The 25402-nt window shown below is 38.9% G+C and overlaps 3 protein-coding genes across 4 annotated transcripts in view; 2 read left to right on the top strand and 1 right to left on the bottom strand.

Moving 5' to 3' along the window:
* Positions 1-14688, bottom strand: part of LOC113495944 (protein phosphatase 1 regulatory subunit 3C) — a 38929-nt gene extending 24241 nt beyond the window's left edge. Inside the window, exons 1-2 of one of the 2 annotated variants that reach the window (XM_026874949.1) lie at positions 14419-14688; positions 12288-12326 (exon numbers count right to left, since the gene is read on the bottom strand). The gene's annotated coding sequence lies outside the window, so the exon portion shown is untranslated. The remainder of the gene's footprint in view (positions 1-12287; positions 12327-14418) is intronic. The other variant, XM_026874950.1, reaches the window with a different exon arrangement.
* LOC113495942 (calsyntenin-1) overlaps positions 1-25402 on the top strand; it is a 244186-nt gene that overhangs the window by 119388 nt on the left and 99396 nt on the right. The gene's annotated exons all lie outside the window — the stretch shown is intronic.
* LOC113495943 (serine/arginine repetitive matrix protein 1) lies at positions 14924-25305 on the top strand. Its single transcript, XM_026874948.1, has 12 exons — positions 14924-15140; positions 15404-15519; positions 18997-19097; positions 19665-19785; positions 21279-21374; positions 21935-22075; positions 22777-22897; positions 23239-23354; positions 23571-23694; positions 23806-24185; positions 24257-24494; positions 24567-25305. The coding sequence occupies exons 3-12, from the start codon at positions 18998-19000 to the stop codon at positions 24612-24614; spliced, it is 1485 nt and encodes a 494-aa protein (XP_026730749.1). The 5' UTR covers positions 14924-15140; positions 15404-15519; position 18997; the 3' UTR covers positions 24615-25305.

Raw genomic sequence — 25402 nt, 5'->3', positions numbered from 1 at the left:
ACAACATCTATTTTCATACCCCTAAGGGACAAGGGTTGCTCACACAAAAATTTATCTTTTGAACTATTTTTTTTGTTTTTATTTTGTTATAATGTGGCATTAAAATACATACAACTAGAAATAATTCATTAGGCAAAACAACGTTTGCTGGGTCAGCTAGTCTAATATGTAAAATTCTCGTGTTACGGTGTACGAAATTGAAAACCTCCGAAACGGCTCAACCGATTCTTATCAAATTTTGTGTGCTTATTCGATAGGTCTGAGAATCGAACAACATCATTCATACAGCCTTTTATTATTCCCTAAAACTCAATAATGTGGCAAAACAACCTCTGCAGGGAGAGCTAGTATTTAACAATGTACTTATGTATTTGTGGTCAGATAGGCAGTCGCTCCTTGTAAAACACTGGTACTTAGCTGAAACCGGTTGGATTGGTAGCCGACCCCAACACAGTTGGGAAAAGGCTAGGCCGATGATGACTTATGTATTTCAAGCTGGGCCGGATTTAGGGGAGGTTGCCCAACCGGGCCGAAAGCCCCAGGGCCTCCACAAGCAGGGGGCCTCCAAAAGATACTTCGAAAAACACATTTCAAATTTCAAATATAATAGTAAACCTAGAAAACATCTTTTCCTTTGATATTTTTTTTCGTTTTTACCTTTACCTTCAGCCATTTCTTACCTACAAAATTGTTCATTTTATTTGGAAAAAAAATAGGGGCAAGGAGGCCTCCACTCCTTTGTTGCCCCGAGGCCTCTGGACCCCTAAATCGGGCCCTGATTACAAGCAAGGCCGGGCGCCACAGCTAGTTGATAAACAACATGAAGAGAAAGTTCCAAGTTTATACAACAGCATTGCAGTGAAACACTCCACATAAGTGGTACTACAGCTGGTTGCCAAGCGACAACCGGTCAATATACACCGTGATTTTTTAGTCGTCTTACAAAAGCAGCCCAGTTCATGGATCCAATGACTCTAGTCACACGTTCATGATAAAAAAATAGGTATTTATGAGATTTGAAAAAAAAATAACTGCAATTTTTATTCAATATTATGATGCAATTCGTAGTTTTTTTGAAACACAGCTCTGTTGCGAGCGCGGTCCGAGCCTTGTAACAACGGTGAGGGGCGCGGGCGGCGGCGTTTTTATCATTTTTAAGAGTATATTTCAGATTTCTCTTGTTTAATTTTTCTTCGTACTTATTATCTTAGTTGATGATAAAAAAATAATAATCGACGGGCCTGTTGGTCTAGTGGTTAGTGACCCTGACTGCTATACCGGAGGTCGTGGGTTCGATTCCCGCCCAGGACAAATGTTGTGTGATGAGCATGATCATTTGTTCTGGTGTCTGGGTGTAATTTATCTATAATATGTATGTATTTAGAAATATATAAGTAAGTCTATCAGTTATCTGGTTACCATAACACAAGCTCTGCTAAGCTTGGGATCAGATAACCGTGTGTGAGTTGTCCCAGGATATTATTATATTATATTATATTATTATATAATAATCGCGCCTAGGGGTATTTTACGTCGGATACATGAACTGGGCTGCTTTTGTAAGACGACTAAAAAATCAACGTGTAGATAAGATGATAGATTTCTTTAAAAAGGGCCACCAAGATAGATAAACATGTTTTTAAGGGTTCTTTACTGAGGCTCAGCTATCAGTCCATCTGTCAACAGGCTGTATCAGAGCAACTGTGGTAAGACAGTTGAAACTATTCGGGCGATCCCGATACATATAATAATATAATATATAATATGCGGACAACATGACATACATTGTTCTGAACCCAAAGTAAGTTGCTAAAGCACTTGTGTTATGGAATTCAGATACAACGAATGTACCACAAACACCCAGACCCGAGACAATGTAGAAATGTGAACTTTTACATTGACCCGACCGGGGATCGAACCCGGGACCTCAGAGCTAGCGACACGTTGAATCCGGTGCGTGCGCCACTCGACCACGGAGGTCGTCATATGCTTGTATAATCTGCACATAACTTTTATTAATGTCTGAATCGGGGTTCGAACCCAAGACATCGTCTTATAGCGCGCTAGCTATTGCCAGCGACACCGCCCGCTACAAATAATAAATAAACGTAAAGAACATTAAATCTGGATAAAAAAATGTGTTAATCCAAATTATAAACTATCTCTATACCAAATTTCGTCCAAATCTGTTCAGCGGTGTTTTGAGTAAAATAGTAACAAACATTAATTCATGCATACAAACTTTCACGATTATAATCTATATACTCTATACACTAATATATAAAGCTGAAGAGTTTGTTTGAACGCGCTAATCTCAGGAACTACTGGTCCAAATTGAAAAAATATTTTTGTGTTGAATAGACCATTCATCGAGGAAGCCTTTAGGCTATAAGCCATCACGCTGCGACTAATAGGAACGAAGATACAATGGAAAATGTAAAAAAAAACAGGGCAGGTATAAATGGTAACTCATATCTTCTACCCACGGGGACGAAGTCGCGGGCAAAAGCTAGTTAAGTATAATTAGTATTCACCTTACATCCTGGCCACGTTCTAAAATCAAAAATATAAAAGTATTCACGTGAAAAGATCCAAGAGACGCGTGCGCATCACGCAACGACTCCGTGTCTCTCATTCTATTTTCGAATTTGAATTAGCTAATTAACATTCTGTTTTTGAAAAGAACATTTTAGCGATAAAACTGTTTATTGGTTGGTAATGGCCGACCTGTATTTGCTTTATGCCATTAAGCTAATAAAGGTTGATTTAGACGGAGCGAGGGAGTACAAGTTTGAGAAAAAAAAATCTACGGGTGTGTTACACTCTCGACACTACGGCCCGCTATTTATAATGACCTATGAATGAATGGCAATTGGATTAAGTTTGAAATTATTCCTATTTTATTAGGCATTTTGCCATCACAATAATTGAAAATTAATTGTATTGACTTTGAGTGTACCGTCCCATACTAAATATGCAATTATTGTGTAGAAAAATGCTTAAGTGAATAGGATAGGTACAATTTTAATCTAATTTTCATTCATTAATCGGCCTTTATGAATAGCGGTATTGGAAATAGGATTACAAATTAAGATAACATTCCTATTCTCCTAACAATTTCATATGTGAAAATTCATTGTACTAACAGTGACTATTCCGATCCGTACTGAATATCCCATTATTGTTTTGGCAAAATGCTTGGGACAATACGTAAAAATACCAATTTAAATCAAATCAAATCAATGTATTAGCAAGAAATCCTGTACAATTGAGTCACAAAAATTATAAAACGTCACATTTCACCAATTTCGTTATACAAATATTATATACGGGTATTTACTCAATAAAACCCCTAAATATTTGTATTCAATTCAATTTTCATTCATCGGCCATTACAAATAGCAGAATAGGGGCCCAGGTTGTAGATCAACCATTTTCTTCGCAAAGCTTATTATCAATTGAATCTATCTCTAAAAAAATACAATTTATTCATCCAATTTCGCCTCAGGCGTGAGTGAACACTTTATCAGGGCACGTGACCCACTACGTATCGTACTGACTGCAAGGCAAGGTCAATGGAATGAATTGCTGAACAATTGAGTGCATTCTGACGCGGCGGCCATTAAAATCGATATATCGTGAGTGACATGGAGCAAAGAGATGTAGGGGGAAGTGGCAGACGTGTATGAGGAGGTGACACCAAGAGTAGACGAGGTCTACGGGACGATTATTAATAAAATGTGTATAAGATGTGTATGATAAATCTATGAGATGTGTATGATTTATGTATTAGTCAGCCTTTTTTTTCCGGGGAAATCCTCATGGACTTTCTCCGCCCTGGGGAAGGCGGAGAGGTGTGCCGGACTCCTACCGGCTAAAACCACCGGAGTGTTTCACCCTTCCCTTGTAACTGAGACCACGGGGACGCAATGCAAACTACCGCGATCATGTATTAGTCAGCCTAGCCTTTTCCCAACTATGTTGTTTTAGGCTTCCAGTCTAACCGGATTCAGCAAAGTACCAGTGTTTTACAAGGAGCGACTGCCTATCTGACCTCCTCAACCCAGTTACCTGGGCAACACGACACCCCTTGGTTAGACTGGCTGTCAGACTTTCAAGCTTCTTAATTCCCGTAACGACTGCTAAAGTTATGTAAATAACAGCCGGGACCCACAATTTAAAGTGCCTTCCGAAACACGGACGAACTGGTTATGACAAAGTTGGTCACCCATCCGCGTCAAGCGTAGCTTAACCTGTGATCGATTCACTTATGCTGTTATAGCTTAGCCACGAGCTCCTCGACACTTACATACGTATTTCGCATTTATAATATTAAAATGATTCGCTCTCACACTTGACATTTGTTTATCAGACTTCAATCGTATTGATCAGTGATTACAGTCACGTGTTGCACCCGCGTGCAACGGCACGAGCCAAACAATCATAAACTAGTAAGGTCGAGGTAAATTGTAACGAGATTTCAAATAGTCGACAATCATTATTGAAAGTGATGCTATATTTTAATTAACACTTACATACTCGTATGTACTAGCTGTTGCCCGCGACTTCGTCCGCGTGGTTAGAAGATAGATAAGTTAGGAATTTTTGAACGGAAGCCCTCGAAAATGAATAATTTTCCCTGTTTTTGCCACATTTACCATTGTATCTTCGCTCCTATTAGTCGCAGCGTGATGCTATATAGCCTAAAACCTTCGTCAATGAATGGTCTATTCAACACAAAAATATTTTATCAATTTAAGCCAGTAGTTCCTGAGATTAGCACGTTCAAACAAACAAACAAACTCTTCAGCTTTATATATAAGTATAGAAGTCTAGATTAAACCTAAAATATAATACATTCTTTGTAATGTAGGCTGGTAAGAAATAAATATACAATTCAAAAGTTTGCAAGGGTAGGCGAGTGGTTTATGTCACCACGCCAAGCCACACGTGACGAGCCGCGAGTTCGATCCCCGCGTAGGACAAGTATTTTTGCAATGTTGTTATTGTGACAAATGTTTGTGTGATGAGCACGATCATTTGTTCTGGGTCTGAGTGTAATTTATCTATATTATGTATGTATTAAGAAATATATAAGTATGTTTATCAGTTGTCTAGTACTCATATTACAAGCTTTGCTTAGTTTGAGACTAGATGGCGTTGTGTGAGAGTTGTTTTAACAACCGTTTAAACTTCAGCCTGACTACGCCCACAACCGCCTTATCCTGGTTATCATCAGATAAGCGTATTACACGGCTATAACTATCAGAAAGAAATGATTTAATCGAATAATTGGAATTATCAATGATCAATACTTCTTTATCTACGCTTAAGGCTCGGTACACATCGAGCGGAGGTATTTTTTCATGATACGCAAACGGAATAATTATAATTATTTTTTTTAAAGGCATTCGTCATCATCATCCTAGCCATTCTCTATTTTGGGGTCAGCTTCCAGTTTAACAGGATGCAGCAGACCAACTGCCTTTCTTACCTTTTCAAGCCAGTCCGGGTGTTATTTATTTCCAGTTACAGTTGTCAAAGTTGTATAAATAACACCCGGGACCCACAATTTAACGTGCCTTCCGTAATACGAAGGAACTCATGACAGACAGACAGATCGTCACCCAGCCACAGACCGATCGTATCAAGCTTAACTTAACCTATGATCGATCAAATGGTACCTACTGTACAATAGGGATGATGACTGGGTATAAAAAGAAAAAAATATTAGTTCCTCAGTTAGATAATTGAAAAGTATGAGACACGTATTTTTTCCTTTTTCAGAAAAACTAGAATTGACAAAGATTAACTGCTTTAAAGTTTAGGAGTGGGGGCTTGTGACGTAACGATAGAGTAAAATTTATACTCAATCGTGACGTCACGCGTAAGTTTCATTCACTGTAATTTGGTCAATTTATGTTTGCGGGAAAAATTAAAAAACACGTAGCCATTATTATACAAAAATCTACAAGACGGACACTGCAAAAAAATTGTCATCATCCCTATTTAACTATCACGCTTATTTATCGGAATAAACTCCACCGTCGAGTCAGCTCATGATTAAGGACTCCGGTTGGGTGCAAAACTAGGCAGGCGATCCCGATAAAAACGCGTGAGTAAGCCGCGTTAAGAAAGCAGGCAGACACGTCAAGCTTATAACACCCCACTTTTTGCGTCGAAGGTTAACATTAATGTCCGAAATCGTGTGAATTAAACCTACTCTAGGTGTGCGATGACCTTTATACAGATAAATATATTTACATATCTAATTTATCGTTAATAGCTGGCTAATTAAAAAGAAATTGATAAGGCTATTAAGAAGTTCCTTAAATTGTTGTGTTGTCGTCGTTAGGGGTCCTCATCCAAAGAATAATAATTTATTTTAACTATAAACCAAATATTTTAACTTAATGAAATTTGTATGTGGCCAATTGACAGCATTTGACGTCGTATGAATAGAAAATAAAATCAAAATCCATTCACTCACTCCCATGTTCTGAGGTATCTATATACTTATATATAAAACTGAAGAGTTTGTTTGTTTGAACGCGCTAATCTCAGGAACTACTGGTCCAAATTGAAAAATTCTTTTTGTGTTGAATAGAGCATTAATCGAGGAAGGCTTTAGGCTATAAACCATCACGCTGCGACTAACAGGAGCGAAGATACAATTGAAAATGTGAAAAAAAACAGGGCAGGTATAAATCATAACTTATATCTTCTACCCACGGGGACGAAGTCGCGGGCAACAGATAGTAAAAGATAAGACAAATGAACAGAGAACCTCCTACTTCATGAAATCGATTGAAAACATAACTTAAGATTTAGATTATACTGTAATCATTTATTTTGAAAACAGTATCTTATGGAGTTTCTTGCCGGTTCTTCTTCATGAGAATGACATTTAGGAACCGTGCAACGAGACTCATTATTGTAACATTTTGAAAATGCCAGGAAAATGCTAATAGAAACTACTTACTGTCACAAGGCTGTCTGTTCGTCTGTCACCAGGGTGAATCTCGTGAACAGTAATAGCTAGACAGTTGAAATAATCACAGTTGATGTTCTATTTCTAAACATATTGGTATAACTACGAATAACAGACGAAGGCAAATAAATGTTGTTACAAATTTTTAACACCTTTACACATTGAGGCAAACAAAATATTGAGTATTGAGCTTGGTAACACATCAAACAGTAAAAAATACAGCAAATACAGCAGAATTCAAATTGAAACCAGTTTTTCAACTTAAAAATAACGTAGCAACAGCGTGTACAATCAGAAACAAAAGTCAATCTTCGAATAGTGAAATTATCTAGTGGTTTCTTAGGTTTACGAAACTATTAGACATTGAAATGAAACTACTTTTACGGATTTTATCGCGGTTTAATTTTAGATTTTAGTTCCCGACGTTTCGACACCTTTGCAGGTATCATGGTCACGGGCAGACTGATTTGACAAATTAAACCGCGATGAAATCCGTGAAAGTAGTTTCATTTCAGTGAAATTATCATCAATATTGGTGACCAGAAAGTCTACAGTAACATTCTGTATCTTAAAAAAAAATTAAACGCGTTAAATTCTGGGTCCCGGCTATGATGTAGGAATAACTCCTACATCTTTGACAGTCGTTACAGGTAGTCAGAAGCTAGAAAGTCTGACGACCAGTCTAACGAAATGGTATCGTGTTGCCCAGGTAACTAGGTTGAGGAGGTCAGATAGGCAGTCGCTCCTTGTAAAACACTGGTACTTAGCTGAATCCGGTTGGACTGGTAGCCGACCCCAACATAGTTGGAAAAGGCTAGGATGATGCTGATGCAGTTAACTTTTGTTGATGACTGTACCACAATCATGATTATCACGTGATGCTATCATGATTTTTGAACCTTGTTTTTCCAATGATCCTTTATTTACTTCGTAAGCGTACGACAGCATCGGATAGATAATATTTAATCACGATATTGTCATTCTTGTTGCTATTTAATATGGCGTTACGTCATAATTGTAATCGCATATATATATTTTGCATATGTACTATGCGGATAGCTGAGTATAGGTCAATGAGAGCGAGGAGTCGGGAGTTCAATCCACGCGCAGAACAAATCTGGGCGTCTTTGTGCTTGTGACATGAATGTTTGTGAAACTCTCGCGACACAAGGATTCAAATCATTAAAGAGATGAGATTCGATCTTTCAAAAAAACAAGTGCGTTTATGACGGTACAAATAAATTGATTGATTGACTACACGACTGAATTGAAACTTCTTTCGCCCTATATAGGAAAATAAAATAATCAACTCAAATATTCACTTCAACAAATATCGTAGGTTTGAATCCAGCATGCACTATTGTCTGTCTTGAAAAAAATTGAATTGTTTCGATGAAAACGGTGAAGGATAATAATACTTTGAGTTTGCAATCCAGTCTTTATACCTTTAGGCTACGTAAAGAATATAGTACAGACAGTGTAAATCCCTACTAATATTATAAATGCGAAAGTAACTCTGTCTGTCTATTACGCTTTCACGTCTAAACCACTAAACTGATTTGACGACCTCCGTGGTCGAGTGGCGCACGCACCGGTTTCAAGGTGTCGCTAGCTCTGAGGTTCGATCCCCGGCCGGGTCAATGTAAAAATTCACATTTCTACATTGTCTCGGGTCTGGGTGTTTGTGGTACCTTCGTTGTATCTGAATTCCATGACACAAGTGCTTTAGAAACTTACTTTGGGTTCAGGATAATGTATGTGATGTTGTCCGCATTTTTTATTTATTTATATATAAAAAAAAAATTAAATTTGGTTCAGAGATAGAGTTGACATTGAGAAAGAACATAGGATAGTTTTCATCCCGGACTTTTGAAGAGTTCTCTTGGAAACGCGATATAACCGACCTCGACGCGGGCGAAGCCGCGGGCTAAAAGCTAGTAGTTTATAATAACTTATCCCCTTGCACGCTGTTTGTTTATCTAGGGTCAACGCACCTGAATTCAATTAAATATCTTAATTGTTAAAAGATAAAAAGGTCACGACTTTAACTTTAGTTTGTTGATCTCTTTCAAACAGAGTAAATAATAAAAAGAATATTCGATTTTAATGTCAATTATTAGCGAATTGCGATGGAGTGACGTGCGCCACGGATAGTCTACCGTCTGCGATGCACCTTACGAGAAATGTAACCCCGCCAATGATTGGTAGAACGAAACTCTTTAAGAGTTAATAAGAATCATCACTATTTTTCGTCATAATCGCAAAGCTAAGGGAATTTACATTTATTTAAAACTAGCTATTGCTCGCGACGACTTATATAATGTTGCCTCAAAAAGCTATTGACTAGGATTCCCTACTAATAAAATAAGGGAAACCTCGCAAGCAAATTCAGTCAGTCGTTCATGAGATATAAGTCTAGTGACAGTCTGACAGTTCTCAGCAAAGCTCACCTCCAATAAATACGTTCCGTTTTTCCCATTGAGTACAGGACTTCAACAGAAACATCCCTACTAATATTATAAATGCGAAAGTAACTCTGTGTCGGCGACTAAAAGTAAGGTGCCGCGCTATCACCGGCAAATGGTGTGGGGTACCGCGCACATAGCGGTCCGCCTCACACACATTTTTCATTAGAAATAAGATATTTGCATTTTTGTTTATTTGTTGTAATTTACGTTGGTTAGGTTAAGTTGTTATTAGTTATAATAGTATCAACAACCCAAAGTAAGGCGCCGCGCTGCCGCCGGCAAAGAAAGGTGTGGGGTACCGCGCACATCGCGGCCCGCCCCACAGACATATAGTGAATTAGAAATAGGATTTTACATATTTTTATTATTGTTTATATTTCTAATTATTGTTATTTACGCTATCATAGACTATTGTCACATTTGTGTCCATTTGTAAAGTTATTGAGTGTAAAATTGTTGAACTATGAAAGTTAATGGTTACGTAATAAGAATTGTAAAATTGACTTTTTTACTTTAAGTTGTTTTTAAATGTAAGGGTGAATATCTTATTGGAAATCGCCCAGAAACGCCAAATCCGTTGGAATTTTGAAGATCGGCCGTCGGAGTAAAAAGTTATGAACAAATGTGTAAATGACTCCAATAAGACGGCCGGTATATTGGTGTTTCTGGGTCGATAATTAATAAATACAATTAAGTACGTATCTTGTAAGGTGTTATTTAGATAAGAATAACAAATATTTATCATAATAAAACATAAAAAGGTGTATTTAATGTAAAATGGATGAATAAATACAAGGTAAAGGGGTTCGCCAAAGTGAAAATTAACTCCAATACGAGTCTTATTGGAGTGGCGCACGCGGCGGTAAAGTCTCGTTGTATAAAAGCAGCGGGGCTTTCCGTCGTGAGTCAGTCGCAGCTCAGCTTCAGTACGGACAACATCTACGAAGAAAAATTGGCGAACCTCCGATCCTGATTAGAAGATTTACTCGGCGTTTTCTTCAAAATCCTCTAGTAGAGACGTGGGGTGTATGACGTCGCACCTCGGTACCTCGGTACCCTCTTCAATTGGTTTCTCTAGTTTACGCACAGAGGGGTGCGTGGGGTACGTGCGCACCAGCGCAAGCTACGCACGTACCAAACACTGTGGGACACCGTCCCCGGGCAGTCGACCGCCGCGACCGTAGTCTAACAGCTACCTCGTGGCCATTGGTCGACCGCGCCCACAACACTCTGTCTGTCTGTCTGTCTGTCTGTCTGTTACGCTTTCACGTCTAAACTACTGAACTGATTTTAATGAAATTTGGTACAGAGATAGAGTTGACCTTGAGAAAGTTTTTATCCCGGACTTTTGAAGAGTTCTCTTGGAAACGCGATATAACCGACCTCGACGCGGGCAAAGGCGAGGGCGAAAAGCTAGTTATTTATAAATTAAGTAAAACCATTTTCAACTCTTCAAAACAAACCATCATCTATTCACTTTACATACACGTTCCATGCATCATACATACTATATAATATACTTACATATATGTATATATGATCATAAATGGCTCGCATGATAAGACACAGAACGGTTTACTTTTACTCACGCATGTTTCAACTAGAGACACGTGGACACATACAGACTTACACATTCATAAATAACAAACGGACACTGAACTGGAGAGTTTGTTGCTCTGTTTCCTCTTCCACAGCAAAAGCACTTAAGAAACGTGAAGGGCGAAACTGGGTGCTTTCCAATGTAATCTGACTTTTAAAAAGTGCTGCCTAATTTGAATAAATGACCTTTGATTTGATTTGACAGATCCACATTTGACTTGCTAGCTGTTGCCCGCGACTACGTCCGCGTGGACTTCAGTTTATACATTATTTAACAAGAAAATAATATAATATACTTCGCCCCCCCCCCTTCCCATCCTTTGCAACCATTTTTTTAAGATAAAAAGTACAATTGGTTCAGTAGTTTTAGCCTGATAGTGAGACAGGGATACGTTCGCAAATTCTCATATTAATATTATCATCACCATCATCAACCACACTCCACAGCCTTTGTCCTCCCATTACTGGGCATACGCCTCCCCTTTCTCACGTCAATTTTACGGACTCGACCCGAAATCTTAACTATACACCCTATGACATTCACAAATAACGTGTTTTTCTATTGGTAAAAGTATTTCCATTCTCGGTCCAGTAGATCCTGAGGTTAAACCCTACAACGTCACAAACTTTTCTTTAGGAAGAACTTACAGAATAATTGATTCGGATAGCGGTTTAGATCCCCGCGTAGGACAAGCATTTCTGTGATCCACGAATGCTTGTCCTGAGTCCGGGTGTCTTTGTGTATGTGACTTGAATGTTTCTAAAACCCCCGCGACACAAGGATTAAATTCTTTACTGCGGGAGTAATGTTTTTTTAGAAAATAATATTTTGTATTCTGTTGATTGATCATAATTGTCATAGCAACTCCGTTTGACCTTCTGAAATAATGTGAAAATGCTTTCGTGATAACTGCTGATATTTTTAATCTTTCCGCGATAGCGGTTATCAAAAAAGAGAAATGGTATTATTTAGATCATATGCAACAGAATCTAAATAGGTACATAAATATATCTTCTATCTTATTTTTGACTTTGATCTTCCAAATGTTAATTTTGTTTTAATATTTTTATGGTTCAGTAGCCAAACGGTGAAAACGAAATTTTCTCACTGAGTGTCTTTTATTTGTCCGTGCTTAGCCACGACTTCCTCCTCAGTGTATGTAATACACGTGTGACGGCGTAATTGAAAGAGAACCTACTTGCATAGTTAACAATGGAAAGTGACTTACCATAAGTTCAACGACGATTTAAGAAGATCAAAAGATAACCTGTAAAGAAAAAGAGAATTCATAAAATCCGTAAAAGTAGTTTTATTTCAATTTTTAAAAAAGGTTCTAGAATTATAGTTTCTAGTTTCTATGTGCAGTGCCGGCGTTAAGGGGGGGCGTGATGGGGCGATGGCCCATGGCGACAAATTCTGGGGGGCGCCAAGGTCTGAAGTTGGAGTTTCTTGCCTGTCCTGGCGCAAACCCTCAGAATTGTGCTGTACGCTAGAGGTGGAATACTTCCACCGCCAAACGTAACGCTACAGGAAAGATGAAATTCTTAATATAATTTTACTTGGGATCAGCAAAAAACTAACACTTGATATTGCTTTCCTCAAGTGGGCGCCACAATATTTTCGCCCGGGGTGTCAGTGGCCCTTACGCCGGCACTGTCTATGTGGAAGGGCGGGGGTAAGTCGAGTCTAGAGTCTTATCTCAAACTAAGCAAAGCGACAACTGATAACCTTCCTACTAATGTTATAAACGCGAAAGTTTGTTTGTATGGTTGTCTGTTCCTCTTTCACGCAAAAACCGCTAAATGGATTTAGACGAAACTTGATACACAGATAGTTTATAACCAGGATTAACACATAGGATAGTTTTTATTCCGAGTTTTTTGTTTCCGTGGGATCATTTTCTAGTGAGCGGGCCTGTAGGCAACAGCTAATACATGCATATTTCTAAATACATACATAATATAGATAAATAACACCTAGACACGGCAGACACAGAATAAATGATCATGCCCATCGCAAAAACATTTGTCCTGGATAGGAATCGAACCCACGACCTCCGGTATAACAGTCAGGGTTACTAACCACTAGACCAACAGACCAGTCATGTAATCTGTTTGTCATTACAGCAATTAACGTCCGCGATAACAATCTTATCGGTTTCATAATTGCTTAGTATGGTAATATGATGGTAATTAGAAATTTCATAATTGAATCTGATTATATTTTTTAAAAGACGACTCCCGCAGTAATGTTCTTAATGCTTGTGTCGCGGAGGTTTCACAAACATTCAAGTCACATGCACTAAGACACCCAGACTCGGGACAAGCATTCGAAGATCAAATGTCCTGAGAGTCGAGCCCGCGACACGTTGAGGGCAATAGATTTGGCGTAGTGACCGCTATCACTCGGCTATCCGTGCAGCCAGTAGTAAGGTAGTAAGTTATATCTATTTTCTAAATTATTCTAAGACACCACAAAACAAAGATTCGAAGCCAGGTTTTCAAAAAACCGCAGCCCAGTAAGCTAGCGTGGTTATAAATGATCAAACCTTTCCTCGCAAGGATCACTTGGTTAAATACAGTGGTCATTTTTGACCCTATACTAGTCCGCTTACCATGCAGCCGTGATACCAAGGTTTTATGAAGTTAATACCGGTTTGAATGTCATATGCATAATATTAATCACATATTTAAATCAAGGGACCTTTCCGTAAACTGTTTTTACGACAAATAACATAAATTAATTTTGTATTTACATATTTTGAAACAAAATATAAGTTGGGCTCGTTTTTTAGGAATTCGTATACTATGTGTTCAGCTTCAGATGGAACCCTGTTGCTAAAGCTCCGCTTTCTGTCTGATTGTCTGTCATCTCGCTGTTCCTATATTAAGATACGCTTTATCTAATTTAAATTTAATTGGTGCTTAAAAAAATCCACAATACAATTAGGTGCCATCTAAATGTTTTCCCATTAAAAATATTTTAATCTAAATTCTAAATAGCAATATTCTGGGATTAAAACCGGCTCGAGTTTTAAATGATCAGGTTTTGACCTAGAGCCTCATAATCAAATAAGAAACAATTTTAGACCACAACATTAAAAATATTATTAAATAAGTACACATATCAGGATATACAAAGAATAATCGCTTTAGCAAACCACATATATTATTATAATTGAAATAATGTTTACGTTTATAAAACATTCAAAAATACAGTTTCCGTTTCGCAATATAAAAATCGCTTCGTTTTGCGGTAGTTTTTTGTATTGCTAACTACCCACATTTACGAAACAAATTGATTCAATATGAAAGAGGTAATTTTAAATGTTAATTAAATAACAGTCACGTAACACTTACCAGAATTTCCTTGCAGTTGGCTATTTTCAAACCAGTATGGCAGTATTGGTTTAACTTTTCATTTAGTTTAAAAACTTTAGTACCGTGTATTTCGATAACAAGTATACGTAACATTAAATAAACTTAAACTACTAATATTATGTAAATATTTAAACTGATAACTTGATATACAATTATGCTACAGCTAACGATAGTTTTAAAAACTAAATTTTAAAGTGCAAGTAACACATCCTACCCCGACGGACGTTGTCACTGCACTGTTAGTAGATTTAAATTTTAAAAGCATGGAGAATTACTTGTTTCTGACAACAAAACTACTAAATAGGTAGAAATTTATACGTTGGCAATAAAATTGCAGCGTTTTGTTATTGCATTCATGAAACAATTAATAATTGTTTTTGATTTTTAATTATGGTCATTGTATAAATAATCAATTTTATTATTTATGATTATCAGTTTGTTTTCTTTCAAGAATAAAAAATAATGTTTTTTTTCATTTACTTTAATGAGAACGTTAAGAGTCTTTAACTTTTTAATTTATCGACCTTTCACTTCATCACTAGCAGGATGAAACGCGCAATTCGAAGAGAAAGAGAAAGGTCAATGAATTGCTATACAAAATGGCCGATGAACGTAGAAAGGCGTGTCGCGGATACTTCTAGCGAATTACGCCGTCTCGGACTTCATTGAATTTGAGTGAAAAGTTTACGTGTTTTATACTGGTTCGTAACTTTGTTTTGTGATATATAATAAGGTGAATATAGTATTTGATGTTGGATGTTCAGCCTGCCATCTTCGAGGATCTGCATTATGGAGTATGTTGTGAAGCCGCGTTCGGCCTGTCCCGCGAGGCCTCGCCGCGTGTGCCCGGAGGCTGCATGTTCGCCTCGCGTGGGCCTGTGTCGATCGTGGTCGCTTCGCCCCTCGCGAAGCTTTCGTACGCCCGCGCGCCGCTTTCGCATTCTAAGTATGTCGGTTTTTACAGCGGCGCCGCCGGGCTTCGCGTCTGCCCGCCGCCAGGCACCGGGGCTTCGCCCCCCGCGACCCGCCGCGCGCGTTCGGAGCCCTTGCTCCATCCGATCCTTAAACGGAGTCGCTCAGGTAAGACTTTCATGGTTTTAATGCAGGTGAGGAAAAATCGATACAGCAGCCATCTTGTGCGTGTATTTATAGAAAAAGGCCGTACAGTTATGTATTCGCCACGAATAACAGCGTTTTACAAGTGAAATAAGTTAGTGTTGACATTATCAATCAATTTAATACAGTTCTTACGGTGTTATAATCTCGTGACGATCGATTCTTAACGTGTAATAGACAAAGATTATACCTATACTTACTTACATACAGAAGTGCGGTGTAGTTACTGCGTAGGGCTTCAACCTTCGACAAAGCCTCCTTGTATCGTGAACCGTCTTGCTAAATAGTTTGAAGTGTAAAGCAAAACATAAAAATAACAAGTGTATTGACATTTTTATTCATGTGGACTTGTTAATCTTAATACTTCCACAAAATTAGCTTAAATCTTAATGTAAGAATCAGTATTTACTCACAACAAATCTGTGAAACATGGTCTTAAACGTAAAAATTATTCCAATAATTCCAATTCTATCTTTAATAGTGAAATATACTGAATAAATAAGCTATAAATTGTAGGAGATATACCACTCAGGGTACATATTATTATAGTTTTAAAATGTTCAAAACAAAAGTTATCATTTTGATTCAGATGTGGCTAATTTCAAAACTATGGTTGGATATAGAACTTACATTAAATTATATTGTCAATTTATTTTATTTATACAACACTAGCTCACATAAATTATTTCTACAGATTTTCTTGTATAGAAAACACATAAATACAATTAAAACTAAAAAAGTATATATCCTAGAGGTATATAAAATCAAGGTTTTCTGATTCGGACTAATCAAATACGCTCAAAACGTTTCATGAGAATTGGTCAAGCAGTTTCCGAGGAGTTTTACTAACACAGCTTCATGGGAATTTTATATATTAGATATGTTTCAGACCAAGTGTTCCTAGAAAAAACAATACAACTTAGTGCATTTGTCTACAAGTTTCTTGAAACACATCTAAGTCTTATCAATCGTCTAGTATCGGTACATAGCATTGCAATAGACAAAACATAAATAAATCAGCATAAATTATGAGTAATACATTCAAACAAAGGAGTCTACAAGACACTGTAACTGAATGGACATAATTTTGTTCGCAAATAATCAATTCAATGTTTTAAAGTTGAAATCTTCATTTAAAGTCTCTTATTGTGTACAATTGTAACTTTATTCTAGTCTTTTCAGACACTTGAAAATTTCTTATGTTTATTTATTTGTTTCTATATATATTTTCTATTCTGTTTGCCTTTTGGCAAAGGCCTCCAACCTCTTCGACTCTTGTTCGCTACTGCTCCAGTCTATTCATATATTCTATTCAGTACATTCAGTCATTTTAATGTACTTGTAGATTGTAGTATGGGTTTTATGTAAGAAAACCTTTAGTTATATATTTTTTTCTCACTAAATTTTAAATTATTACTGTTTTATGTGGAAGAGAAGTCTACAGGATGGTTATTGTATTTTCTTAGAGATAACACGTGAAAAGTATATGTGTGAAACTCAGATGATTTAGATTAAGATAGCCTTGCATTACCTTTTAAGAACTAACAATCTTAAAATGTATACTCATAAGTACCGTGATATATATATTTGGTGATCGCAATATCTAGCTACTGAATAAAGCATTGATTTGAGACAGCAAGATTATATTATTATAAATATATATTTTTACTGTATCTGTAATAATAGTAATTGTTATTTTAAAAATAAACATTTAATTTATTTTAAAAAACATAACTTAATAAAATATAATTATTCTGAGACAACAATGGCTTTAATAAGATATGATACAAGAATTTAAGTAAACATATTTTCATTTATTTCATTCATTTAGCTTTGATTACATATTACTTGGCATATACTACATAAAGTATTGTGCCAGAGAGATGTCTCCATATATGATGTTTCTCAATCTCATATCCGTTCATAAGACACAGTAATTTTACACAAGATGACATGGCACTTGTATTATGAGTTAATTACGCTATATCATCATTATACAGTCAATCATATCATTATAATCATATTTCTGATCACAGTAAAAACCCTAAGAAGTGGTATCACTTTGATAAACCTTTAGTAGTACACACAATATAGAGTATTAAGACGACAGTATAGCCAGTAGATTTTTTTTAGATAATTAACTCTTTATGCGACTCATTTAATAAAAAAGTTTATCCAGAGCGTCTTAACCAAGTACCAAGCAAGCATGCAAGCGAATTGGTTCTATATAGTGATTGGAATCATACTAGTTTAACCACTTCAACAAATACTTTCAGTCTACAGTGGTTCCTTTCAAGTCTCATGTTCGATCCATTAAACTTTCACCATTAACATTTAGTTCAGTCACGCGTATTTATCCGGTTCGCCTGACTAGTTTCGACAGTCAAGTTCGACTCGACGCCTTATCAGCGTATTAAAGACTCCGTTTGGGTCCGTAACTAGTCGAGTGATTAGTAAAACGTTATCAAAATAAGTAATAATAAGTCCTATTTATATGAAAATGGTTTATTGACGCGTATTTATGCAGATCGCGTGACTAGTTTTGAGTGTCAAACCGTTTCGTCTCGACGCCTTGTCAGCACGCTAAAGACTCTTGTTGGGTCCGAAACTAGTCGGGCTGTCTCGATAAATAAGCATCAGTAAACTATTATTAAATTAATCATTATAAATCCACCATACTTAAGTTATTTTAATAATATCGTGATTCGTAAACCACTGCGGTGTGGAGCGTAAACTGTAATGAATAGTATAAAAATATATGAAAATAATATAATAAAATAAACTATTAGTTAAAGAAGTTGTATAAAATACGCACAGTACATGAATATAATATACATGACAAAAATATAATATAATTAGCATATTCCTCCTCTCTCCTAGGCTCCATGACGGCCATGACTACCTGTGAACTTATCAAATAATTTTCCACCTATGCAATGCAATATTATGGTATTCGGTACTAATTGAATTGAATCAGTGCAATACCAGGTTGTATAGTTTCTGTATAGCCCATTAGGGCTGATGTTTACCGGGGCAGCGCGATTATCCGAAAGGGTTACCGCGACCCCGGTACACGAAATTCAAATACATTAATTCTCTCTCTCCTAATGATGCTGTGCCCTACGGGGTCCATAATTGTACATTGTACCTAAAATTACCTCCTGAAACTACATTTTGGGAGTTATAAGTATTGAGTATTGAAGGAATATAGGTGGATTTTAGTCAGCAGAAGTCTGAAAATAAAAAATTATGACCTATATTTCTCCAGAAGCTTACCCAACTTGTTTCTGTATCTTTTTTCTTTTATCCAATATTTACGCTTAAAACGTAAACGTACGAAGCTTCCGCTCAACCCAAATTTGATGGAGTAATTTGATAATATACCTTCTGAAAGAAGGTTGTATATTCCAGGAGTATCATTAGAATGTACCTGTGTTGCAGGATGTCGTCCCGGCGCAATGGCTCGGTTTCCCGGGCCGCGGAGACGGCCTCCAAGAATCGACTCCACATGGATAGGAACCCACAGCATTCGAGGATAACGGGTAATCTTGAATTTCATAATCTAGAAGTTAATTTAGGGTCATTGGCACTAGAAGAATTTGATTGTAGTGTTGGTTTAATTTAAAGTGAGGCGTTGAAATGAATTAAAGTTTAAAAGAAATTTGAATTTTCGTTATTTCTAGTAGTCCAATTATTCGTATGCAGGAGGATGGACGCAAAAATATCCAATCAGAACTGTGCGTAGTTTTGTGTCCGGCAAGTATTATTAAGACTGACAAGAATAATATTAAGACTGGTATTTTGATCTAGTGGTTAGCGGCCCTGACTGCTATACCAGAGGTCGTGGGTTCGATTCCCACCCGGAACAAATGTTCGTGTGATGAGTACGATTGTTGGTTCTGTGTCTGGGTGTAATTTATATTATATTTTATGTATGTATTTAGAAATATAGGCATATGTATGTTAATCAGTTGTCTAGTACTCGTAATACAAGCCTTGCTTATTTTGAGACTAGAATTTTCTGTTTAGTGGTGATTTTTCAAAGTCTGGCAAAATAGCCAGGTAAAGTTCTCTACAAAACATTGAGTAACAACATAACATTCTCTCAGATCCATCGAACCCTGCGGGTCGTCGTAAGGAAATAGACAACGTCATGAAGAGAGCTCGCCAGGCCTCGCCTGGCAGCTGGGATCGGAAGCTTCTAGAAGTTGAGGAGAAGGACCCTAATAGGTAAGAATAGCTCCTACTTATTTAGTACTAAGTGATGACTTGGGGTAGAGATCTTAGGTCTGTGAAGACTGCCTTCAAGCGACTACCGCTAGAATAACGCATAGAGAATCCTACTACTATTATAAAGGCGAAAGTTTGTAAGTATGGATGGATGGATGTTTGTTACTCTTTTACGTAAAAACTACTGAATGGATTTGAATGAAACTTTACCACAATATAGCTTATACATCAGAATAACACATAGGCTACAATTTTTGGGGTTTCTAATGTGAGGTCGTAAAAAAACTCATTTTTTGCGCTTACATTGCAAACGCTGACTGAATCCTACAAGATAGATAGAAAGCAGGTATAAATTATAACTTATATCTTCTAACCACGCGGACGAAGTCGCGGGCAACAGCTAGTAGGTTATATGTTTAAGGGCCGATTTTTCAATAGCCAGATAACTTTTATTCGACGAATATGTTTGACGTTTTGACAGCTTTTGTATAGAAAATATGTCAAACAGCCATATTTGTTCCTCAGATAAAAGTTATATGACGATTGAAAAATCGGGCCTTAATCTAATAATATAAATTCTGTTTAGTCCGCCAGATTTCAAAAAAATATTGAATGTTGAAAAGTAAGGCACATAGAGAGCAGTTACGAATGGTAATGAGGCTAACACTTCACTTGCTAGTCAAATGCTTACTGGTATATGGTGACCCGCGTTTTTAAATCACTATGTTCCCTTAATTTTTTGTTCACGAGATAATAGAAAAAATACGTATTGAATATCTTTTTTAAATCTGTCTGATAGAGTAAACAGATTTTTTTTTGTCAAATACCCTATTCCGTTAGTTCGTGCGTGTGCAAGAATGACGCTGTGATAAAAGACGCCCTTGAGGTCGCCCTATGTTGACCTTGTATAAATGTCACAAATAGACATCACCTAGAAAAGTGTAATAGGGATGACGACTGGGTATAAAAAGAAAAAATCTCATTAGTCCCTCAGTTAGATAATTGAAAAAATATTAGACACGTATTTTTTTCCTTTTTCAGAAAAACTAGAATTGACAAAGATTAACTGTTTTCAAGTTTAGGAGAAGGGGCTTGTGACGTAACGATAGGGTAATATTTATACACAATCGTGACGTCACGCGTAAGTTTCATTCACTGTAATTTGGGCAATTTATGTTTGCGGGACAAATTAAAAAATACGTATCCATTATTATACAAAAAAACTACAAGAGGGACACTGCAAAAACAAATTGTCGTCATCCCTATTCTTGATACGGTATTTGGTGTTTTGCTTGTTCAATGTCTTTGTCTACGGATTAAGCCTATAGATTTAAATATATACTTGTATGCATGTCTTACTGTGGAGGCCTATCGGTTAAAAAAAAATCAACAAAAGTTATTCTAAGACACCCAAAACTTTATATAAACGAGATTAACACCACGAATCCGGGGTACAGTGACCTTCAAATACGAGTTACGTTTGTTATCAACAGATGGCGTCATACAGGCTACAAGCAGCTGTATCTCGAAGGTTCCGGGTCGAGGTCTCCATCACCGAGGTCCAAGACTCCAGTTAGGCGTGGCTCCAGGTGAGGGAGAAGGCATGGTCTTCTATACGCCATGGGCATGAACCCCAGGGTGATGAGAGCTTATTGGATTGGGCGGACAGGTCTTTTCATGTTATAAAAATTGTAGGCAAATTATCAATGGATTGCGATGGTCGATTTGATTGGTGGCTATGCCATGGTGTGTATAAAAGGTGTGATGGTCTTGCTAATTTGTAACTAAGGATGTGGGTTTTACTATGTAGTTAAATATACCACTTATTTCGTGTAATATACCGGTGTCTTGGAATAACTTAAGATTTTAGATAACTTTTCGGCTTCCATAGTAAAATTTCCCTTTCGCACTAGAGTTTTGTGAGCGTAGTACTTCGATCAATAATGCTGTGTTCTTGCTTGGCATTGGGTGGCGTTTTCTCCGTAGATAATCGAGCGCCTACGCTAAACAAACACTAATGTGAAAGGGTTCTAAATCTGGTTATATTTAGTATAGGTTTAAGCATATAAGTATATTTAACTAAGTATTTCATATCTGTTGGTGTTCATCTAGGTCGAATAGTAAGCTAATGAATAATTCTTGTCCCCAGGTCCCCGTTGGGTCCCCGCCGCTCCCGGTCCCCGGTGGGACGCCGCTCCCGCTCCCCGGTGGGCCGCCGCTCGCCGCGCAAGTCGCGCTCGCGCTCCGCCCGCCGCAGTCCGCGTCGGAGCCCGCGCCGGAGCCCCATCAGGTATACACACTACTATAGTTATGGCCAACGAGACGAGATAAAGAATGTAAACACATTTTCAGTTGTTCATAACATTTCTATTTAAATAAACTATTATAAAGTTCGAATTTTGACAAAAATAAAGGGTTGAACTAGTTCATAACATATGAATGTATGTATAATATAATATATGTTGACAACTGCCGTACTGACTGCTTTCTTGTACCACGAAACACAACGACAGCTGTCATCTCTTATATCTCGTCTCGTTGGCTTTACTATACATACAAATAATTTATGGTGGTACACTGTCTGGAGGTCCTGTCTTCTTCCATATATGTTTGAGCATGTGACTTGAATGTTTGTTCCTCCCGCGACACAAGGATTATATTCTTTAATGAATCTCTCATCACAACGGTTTTGGCACATGTTGTCAATAAAATAATTAAGAACGGACATTTGGCTATGCAAAGGATACATAATTATTTACTTCTTGTACCATTTTTTTGTAGGTACGGCTTGAGAACCTCTTGGACACCCACTCCCTCAGGGGAATAAATGGGTAGTGTCAGACTTTTACTGCCTAAACCTGAACCGCCATCGTTATCAGGGTTTCTATGTCGGTTTATGGCAATGCGTTACAATCCTCCATACATGCTATAATGCTACCATGACATGAGGATGAGATATGCTAGTGTGTTATCAATGACGTGTTGTCTTAGACGCAGCAGCCCCCGCCGCCGCTCGCCGCGCCCGGCCGGGCCGCCGCCGCGCAGGCCGGAGCCCCGCCGCGCGCCTCCGGCCAGGCCCGTCAGGCCACCCTCACCGCCAGACCCCCGGAAGGTACGTGCTCTACATGTCTTAAGACTCTGAAGGATAGCCTGCTTACTGTACTTGATCATATCACTTCATTTGTAAATTCAATTTCTGTCTTAATCACTTATAAATTTTATGTGCAAAAATTTGGGTAAGCTTAAAAAGATTCATGGTCCTAAGGTAAAGCCTTCTTTTTTATTTCCACTCATTATTATAAGTTTTTAAAGTCTTGTTTTCAGACTAAACAGACAGGCTTTTCATACACCAAGTCAGCAACTTGTGAAACAACATATAAAAAATAATCGCCTCCCAAGCTATCTGTTACACCAGAAACTTCATCTCTTCATATAATATTATTTGTCCCGTAGTCATCAGGCTCTGGGTCATCAGTGAGCAGTTGTTCCGATGAATCATGTTCAGTCTGCTCAGCCAAGAACAAGAAGACCGGACCATCACAGCCGCCGCCCAAGGGTATTAAACCGAGGTACGTACTATATCTATAGCGGTCCTTGGGTAAGGTTTTTAGCATTGATCACCACACTAGCTCACCTTTAAGGATTCCTGTAAAGGTAAAAATTTCTCTAGATTGCCGAAACATCTGGGGAATGAAGTACCAATCCATAAGTAATATTGAGGAAATGTTGTAAACAGCAATCGAGTCTTTATTTATGCACTTTATTGATGATACATCTGTGTACAGACTGGGCAGCCTGTCTCCCGGGCGCGCGGCCCGCGCGGCCCCGCGGCCCGCCGCCCGCGCCGTGCAGCCCACGCGCGAGCTGCTGAAGGCGCGCGAGGCCAGCAAGCGCACGCGCGAGGAGAAGGTACGAGTTAGTACTGCATTTAGTATATATACCTGTTAATTTCTCGTATGTTCTGTGTGCCCGCCTCACACGAGCCCTGCAACAGTACTGTAGTGTGTCCCTCCCCCGCAGGTGCTGGAGTGGCAGCGCTCGCAGCTGGCGGCGGGCGCGGGCGCGGCGCACATCAAGCGCGAGGGCGAGCGGCGCGCCCCCGCGCCCCCCGCGCCCGCCGCGCCCCCCGCGCGCCCCCGCCGCTCGCCGCGCGCCGTGTCGCCCGCCGCCATCGCGGCCGCGCTCAACGACTCCGACTCGGAGTCCGAGAGCGACGCCAGCTCCGAGCCGCAGCCCGTGCGCCTGTCGCTGTCCGAGCGCTTCGGCAAGATGGCGCAGTGGTCCGCCGACCGCTCCGCGCGCCTCGAGAACATGCGCATCACGCGGCGCGAGGCCACGCTGCACGTGCGCATCGAGCGCGACGACTCCGCGCCGCCGCCGCCCGCGCCCGCGCCATACCCGTGAGTGACTCTCATACCGCCAGTCTTAGTGTTACTGCGAGACCGCGGACTCACAGCGCGACTGTTCACAGGGCGCTGGAGGGAGCCGCGCAGGGCAGCTACCCGGAGGAGCTGCTGCTGGCGGCGCCGGCCGGCCTGCCGTCGTGGGACGACGTGCGAGTGCGCTACGACTACTACAAGAAGAGGGGCTACCTCAGGGGCCTGACGCTGGGCGACTACGTCAAGTGGGAGGAGTGGTGGTACAAGTACCAGGAGTGGCTCAAGCACGAGCGCGCCTACGAGCGCTGGGCCGAGGGCGACGTGCCGCCGGTACGTATGTTTGCTCTTCACTTTACTACCCTACTCAGTCCAGTTGTTGACCTGCTTGTCTGCCTCACGCAGGCGCGACGCGAGCGGCGGCGTCGCGGCGGGCGACACCGGCGCAGCTGAGGGCGCGCCGCCCCCGCCGCCGTGCTGGCCGTCGACCTGGCGGCCGCGCCGCCGGGGGCGCGCCCCAACTAGGCGAGGGGGCTGCACTCTACACCCGATACTCCCACAGCCTTCCCACTGGACTCTTGCAGGTGTAGCTGTGTAATCATTGTGGGTGACTCACTTCAACTTGAGTGAGAGAGTGTGTTTATCTGTCTGAAGACTTTAAATGTGTGCTAAATGTATCTGTATGTATTATAAACTTGAGGTACTGATACGAGGGAGTACCTTTGAATGTAGTTTCCAATGTGTGTGATACAAACCTCCGTGGTTTGTACTCAAGCATGAATTGTGTAGATATAGATGTAGATGTTAAAAGGACATGCATGAAGTTAAATATCTTAGATAGTAGTGAAAATGAACTGTTTAACTAAACTCTCGTCTCTTTAATATAAATATACATAACTGTATTAGATTATATTAAATTAACTCTAGTTGTAAAGGAATCATGTTTATTTTTTAAATTAATAAGTATATATAACCGTAATATAGTAACTGCTTTGCGTATATAAAAGTTGTATTCTGTACATAGCGTATACAGTATATATGTATACTGACGATCAAATACTTGTATTAAGATGTTTTCTATTATAATTGTGATTAATATTTAAAAATGTAAAAGTAGTTTTATTCAAACTGTTTTTGATGTAATTCCAAAATCTCAATGTCTAGCTGTAATCATGTGAGCGGAGGTGAATCGTATTACCAAACCCTGGCTTCTGAATTGCTGTTCAATTTAATATGTGTAT

The sequence above is a fragment of the Trichoplusia ni genome, chromosome 7, assembly GCF_003590095.1.
Source record: "Trichoplusia ni isolate ovarian cell line Hi5 chromosome 7, tn1, whole genome shotgun sequence".
Classification (NCBI taxonomy): Eukaryota; Metazoa; Arthropoda; class Insecta; order Lepidoptera; family Noctuidae; genus Trichoplusia; species Trichoplusia ni.
Note: the sequence above shows the minus strand (reverse complement) of the source record. Positions and strands in the feature narration are given on the sequence as shown.